This window comes from Octopus bimaculoides, chromosome 29 (assembly GCF_001194135.2).
Source record: "Octopus bimaculoides isolate UCB-OBI-ISO-001 chromosome 29, ASM119413v2, whole genome shotgun sequence".
NCBI classification, from domain to species: Eukaryota; Metazoa; Mollusca; class Cephalopoda; order Octopoda; family Octopodidae; genus Octopus; species Octopus bimaculoides.
In genome coordinates this window covers 2,441,257-2,447,570 of record NC_069009.1, presented here as the reverse complement: position 1 = coordinate 2,447,570, position 6,314 = coordinate 2,441,257, and the positions used below count along the sequence as shown (strand labels likewise).

General features: G+C 38.4%; 1 protein-coding gene across 1 annotated transcript in view; it reads left to right on the top strand.

Moving 5' to 3' along the window:
- Positions 1 to 297: 297 nt before the first annotated feature.
- LOC106879678 (uncharacterized) overlaps positions 298 to 6,314 on the top strand; it is a 6,796-nt gene continuing 779 nt past the window's right edge. Inside the window, exons 1-4 of the mRNA XM_014929353.2 lie at positions 298 to 492; positions 2,077 to 2,170; positions 3,797 to 3,973; positions 5,596 to 5,699. Of these exons, the coding sequence (XP_014784839.1) occupies positions 313 to 492; positions 2,077 to 2,170; positions 3,797 to 3,973; positions 5,596 to 5,699 (555 nt within the window). The 5' untranslated portion in view covers positions 298 to 312. The remainder of the gene's footprint in view (positions 493 to 2,076; positions 2,171 to 3,796; positions 3,974 to 5,595; positions 5,700 to 6,314) is intronic.

Genomic DNA, 6,314 nt, shown 5'->3' with positions numbered 1-6,314 from the left:
ATTACATAAAACAGGGGTTGTCAAACTTTTTGACTTGCGGACCCCTTTATATTTCAGGCTTTACCTTAGGGACCCCCTTATAAACGCTTATGAAATTTATACATAAATATTTGCTTAAAATAACATATATTTTTACATTTATTCATTTAACAGTATTTAACAAATAGGTTTATTGTCAATTAAAAGATTATAAAATCAAATTGCCCATAAAAATATTTGCTGTCCATGGACCTCCTGTCTTGTCCTTGCGGACCACAGTTTGAAAACCCCTGATATAAAAGACAAACGAAATTCCACAAAGCATTTTGCCCAATGGTTCTGCTAGTTCACCACCTCACACACAATACTAATATTGATTATCGCCCCTTACAGGGATCTGGCGTAGTATTCTATGACTACAGTGGTGGAATTTACTCAGCTTTCACCAACCTTACTGTAGATGCAGCACACAAGATTTTCTCCCTGACCAGCACTCATGTCGACTTGAACAAGGTAAGAACCTTTTGTCTATCTCTGGTTATCTCTGTCCATCTCTTTCTCCATTTCTCTATTTATTTTTCTGGCTATCTCTGTTCATTTCTGGACATCTTGCCACCTTTCTGTCCATCTCTGGTCACCGCTCTGATGATCTCTGACTGTCTCTTTCCATATCTCTGGCCACCTCTATCTACCTCTCTGATAATCTCTGACCATCTCTGGTCATCTCTCTAGTCATCTTTTCCATCTCTCTGGCCATTTGCGCCCTTTTCCATTTCTCTTTCTGTCCATTTCTGTCAATCTCTGGTCATCTTTTTCCATCTTTCTGTCTATCTCTGTTCATCTCCCTGGCCACATCTGACCATCTATATTCACCTCTGGCCATCAATGGTCACTTCTGGTCATATATGAGCATTTCTTTGGCCATCTGTGGTCATCTCTGGTAATCTCTCTGGTCCCCTTTATCCATCTTTCTGTCTATCTTTGTCCATCTCCTTCTCCTTTTCTCTGTCCATCTTTTTGTCAATCTCTGTCCATATCTGACCATCTTGGGTCATCTTTGTTCATCTCTCTGGTCATCATCTCTTTGTTCATCAATGGTCATCTCATTTCCATATCTTTGTCCATCTCTCTGTCCATCTCTTCCCATCTCACAGGTCATCTGTGTCCTTCTCTGATCATCTTTCTGGTCATCTCTTTCCCTTTTTCCAGCCATATGTGCCCACTCTCTCCATCTCTCTGTCCATTTTTTGGCCATCTCCGTTCATCTCTCTAGCCACATCTGACCATCGCTATCTGTCTTCCCATATCTCTGGCCATCCCTGACCATTTTTGGCCCTCTGTGTCCATCTCTGGTCATCTCTTCCATCTCCCTGGCCACATGTCCATTTTTTTATCATCCCTCTGACCATCTCTGTTCATCTCTCTAGCCACATCTGACCATCTCTATCTGTCTTCCCATATCTATCTCTTCTCATATCTCTGGCCATCTCTGACCATTTTTGGCCCTCTGTGTCCATCTCTGGCCATCTTTCTATTCACCTCCTCCGTCCTCCTGGCCATGTGTCCATTTTCTATCATCCCTCTGACCATCTCTGTTCATTTCTGGCCATCTCTGGTAACATCTCAGTCCATCTCTACTCATCTCTCTGGCCACTCACACCAGCAACAACACCTGTACCACCATCACTGGCAACACCAACACCACCACCACAACCACCATCATCAGCATGACCACCACAACCATTACTACCCACACAACCACCACCACTACTCACACCAATACCATAAACACTGCCATCTTCCATTCTACCACCACCTACCACCACCCCAACAAAGAAACCAACACCATCAACAACAACAACACTATTAGTAACACTTCCAACGACAACACCACCACCCTCATCCCCACCCTTATCACCACCCTCATCATCATCCTCATCCCCACACTTATCACCACCTTCATCACCACCCTCATCACTACCCTCACCACGACCCCCCCATCACTACCCTCATCACGACCCTCATCCCCACCCTTATCACCACGTTTGTATTTTTGTGTCTCTAACTCTCCAATTGTGCCTCTCCCTCTACTTACAGGGTATCGTTTACATTATGACTGGCGGAACTTGCTACAAAACACCAGTGGACAAAAGCTGGATCAGCCAAGAGGATTTGCCACACTGCATTCCAAGTATGCCTATTCTATTAATCCTCTATTCTCATTCTTTTATTCTCCTTCTCTGTCTTATTCTCTATTCTCTCTCTCTCTTTCTCTATTCATCTATTCCATCTCTACAGCCATCTGTGTCCATTTCTGGTCATCTCTCTTACCCTCTCTGTCCAACTCTCTTCATCTCTGGCCACATCTAAGCATCTCTATCAATCTCTCTGTCCATCTCTTATTATCTCTTTCCATCTTTCTGTCCCTCTCTGTTCGTCTTTCTAGCCACATCTGATTATCTCTATCCATCTCTCTAGACATCAATGGTCATCTCTTTCCCTATCTCTGACCATTTCTGTTCATCTCTGTTCACCTCTCAGGCCATCTTTGACCATTTCCAGTCCTCTTTGTCCATCTCTGGTCATTTCTCTAGTCCTCTTTCCAGCCATGTATGTTCTTTTTGGTCATCTCTGGTTATCTCTCTGGCCACCTCCGGCCATCTCTGGCCATTTCTGCTCTTTTTTGTCCATATCTTCAACCATCTGTGTCCATGTCTTTCCATCATCACTAACCAGCTCTCTGCCCATCTCTCTGTCAGTCTCTGATCATCTCTGGCCACTCACACCACCAGCAATACTACCACTACACCCACCACCAATACCACACAAAGAAGCAGTTTCAGATACAGCTTAAAAGAGCCTCAAAACAGAAAAAAAAAAGAATGACAGTTCCACAAACTATATAAATACAAAATCAGATATCTTTTTTAAATGCTACCACTTTGAGAAGTATCTTCTAAAACAATGGCCAGTTACATCATCACTAGTTTAGACAGTACAGAACTATCACAGTCTTTATTTCTGCAACTTCACACTCTGTATCATATCTATATATAGCAGATTGGTCATTACCTCTAAATCTTATGAATTAAGTGACCTTCAGTGGAACATTTGCAACTTCCTCTATATTTTCATATTATTTTTTTCTATCTTTGCCTATTTTTTGCATATTTTGTATTTTGCATTTATCAAATTTTTTGTTCATATATATTTATATTTTCTTATATTCAAACTAACAAATGGAAAATAACCTATCTCTAACAATCTTTAGATGTAATGAGTTGCTTACAACGTCTTTGACCCAACATGCAAAACCAGAAGTTCTTTTATGTGTCCAGTTGTTTATTGATTAATGATTATTTGATAATGCACTTTTATAGTGGACAGCCTATGGTTATAGTGTTTGGCTCTAGACAAAGGACAGAGACAACTGGCAAATACTATAGCCACTAATACTAACTACATTGCTGCACATTAGATAATGTAGTCCTAGATATATATCTAAATAAAGGATGGGATGGTCACAGGTGGGAGATTTTTGATCACAGGTCTGTCTGGACCATGACTGACCTGGGGTTAAATAACAACTATATCCACTAATACTAACTACTATACTATACATAAGAAAATGTAGTCATAGATACAATGCATCTGAATATATAAGATGGAATGGTCACAACTGGAACATTTTTCATTCATATGTCTGTCTATTGGTTTAGAACTGACCTAGGGTTAAACAACAACAACAACAACAGCAACAAAAACAACAACAAACAGTAACCATTAATGTTAACAACAATCCACATTCCATTGCCAGAGTCTGCCAAGAAAGTAGCCCAGTTTTCAGTTGGAGGGCCACGTGAGGATATTGAGATGACCACCTACATGCAGAGTGTAAAAATAGGTTTCCGTGAGGTGACCGTTACCAAACACTACTGCTATCCCCTGCAAGAGATCTTCTACACCCAGACAAAGAGCCAACAGGGACACAACCGTAAGTCAATCTTCCATCACAGTCACTATCTCTGCCTGTCCCCTTTTATCTCTGCACCCCCTATGTATACATACATACATACATACATACATACATACATACATACATATGTATGTATGTATGTATTATAAATATATAGGGATCAGCATGAGATTGCTTCACCAACATACTGAAAATTTAGAAATAGCAGTCAAAGAACTACTAATTCTAAACTACAATTTTTTTCTCTAACGGATGGCGATATCTACGGCACACATAGAACAAAAACAGAAGGGAAAATAAAAACAAACCTGCCTTTAGTTAATCATGTACGACGTTTCGTGATTAAGAATATAAAATTCATTCTTTCCCACTCTTCAGCATGATATATTGATGATTTTATATTTATATGTATGTATGTATTTATGTATTTTGGATTTTACTTACAAGGTATTGGAATCTTATATGTATACCATTCTGCCTAAACAATTGATTTACAAATATAATATCCCTACATTCACTCTCTATTTCCTATCTTATCTAAACTAACTATTGCATAACCATCCTCTTACACCGTCTCCGATGAAGGGATATAATAAATATCCTGGAAACAGCTGTAAGAGCTTCTATTTATAAATGTTCTATAATGTACACAGCTTTGGGTTTTTTTTTATCTCATTACAAAAAGTAAATCCTTATATACATACATACGTATTTATTGTAGTTAACAAAGCATATTCTATACACCTGGTAGTTAACCAGTAAAGCATGTTCACTGCCTCAGTGTTCATTTGATTAATGAGAGAAACAGAAGATGAAATATATGAGAATCTTTATTGATCACTCCAGTATTCCCTTCACAAGGAATCAATGCTAGATGGGTTGAAGTGATTGTAGTGACCAATAAATATTCTCATATATTCCATTTTCCATCTCTCTCATTAATTATATCATATTATATGTATGTATGTATGTATGTATGTATGTATGTATGTATGTTTATGTGTATGTATGTCATTATTCAGTTTATTTCAAGATTTCTTGTCAATAGAGAAAGAACTGGTTTCTAACCTAAATCCAAGACTTCTTCATTGGAATTTCAACACCAACAACAGGGTATTTTTGTTTGTCTGTATGTATGTATGTGTGTATGTATGTATATGTGTGTGTGTGTGTGTGTGTGTGTGTGTGTATGTATGTATGTGTGTGTGTGTGTGTGTGTGTGTATGTATGTATGTATGTATGTATGTATGTATGTGCAGATTTGCATGTTTTATGCTCATATATATTTAAATGATAAACTTCTGGGAAGTTTTCCAGATTTTTACAGTTCCAGTGATGGATTGGATCTGTAGTCTTCGAATTAGCTTACTTCTCTATGGTTTTGAGAAACCTAATTTCTCAAGATTGATATTTAGGCAGTGTGTTACATATCCCAGGGCCCCAATAATATGTATGTATGTATGTATATGTGTATGTATGTTTGTATGTATGTATTCATGCATGTATGTATTCATGCATGTTCATGCATGCAAATACATATGTGTGTGTGTGTGTGAATGCATACGAGTCGAATGAAAGAATACTGAATGCAGTGCTGTGTATGTCTGAAATACTTGCTGAAGGTTTCATTTCAATTACAGAGAGAACAGCAACAATGAGCCAGTTAGCCAACCTTGAAGAATTTGTTGAGGACCCAAGCGTCTTTGAAATCCCTTCGATATGTTTCAAATCTTCTTACAATAAGGTAAGAAACATCTTTTATCTTTTATCTTTTACTTGTTTCAGTCATTTGGCTGCGGTCATGCTGGGGCACCACCTTGAAGGGTTTTAGTTGAACAAATCGACCCCAGGACGTATTATTTTTAGGCCTGGTACTTATTTTATTGGCCCTGTTTTGCCGAATCACTGGGTTACAGGGACATAAACACACCAACACCAGTTGTCAAGCAGTGGTGGGGAACAAACACAGATACAGACACACACACATACACACACAAAGATAGATAGATAGATAGATAGATAGATATATAGATATAGATGTATATATGTTTCCATCTACCAAATCCAAACTTTATGTAGTCAATCCGAACATGAACAAGCAAGAAAAAACAACAAAAAAACAACAACAACGCGAGGACGTGGAATAAGTACAGTGTTATTGGACGCTCAGGAAAGGAAAGAAAAGAAAGAGGATTTCATGTTTCGAGCGGAGCTCTTCATCAGAAATATAGAAATAGTCCAAAGAAGGGAAGACGGAGAAAGAAAATTGCCAATGATACACACGTGGTCACATATATGTATATATATATATGTGTATATATATGTGTGTGTGTGTGTGTGTGTGTGTGTGTGTGTGTGT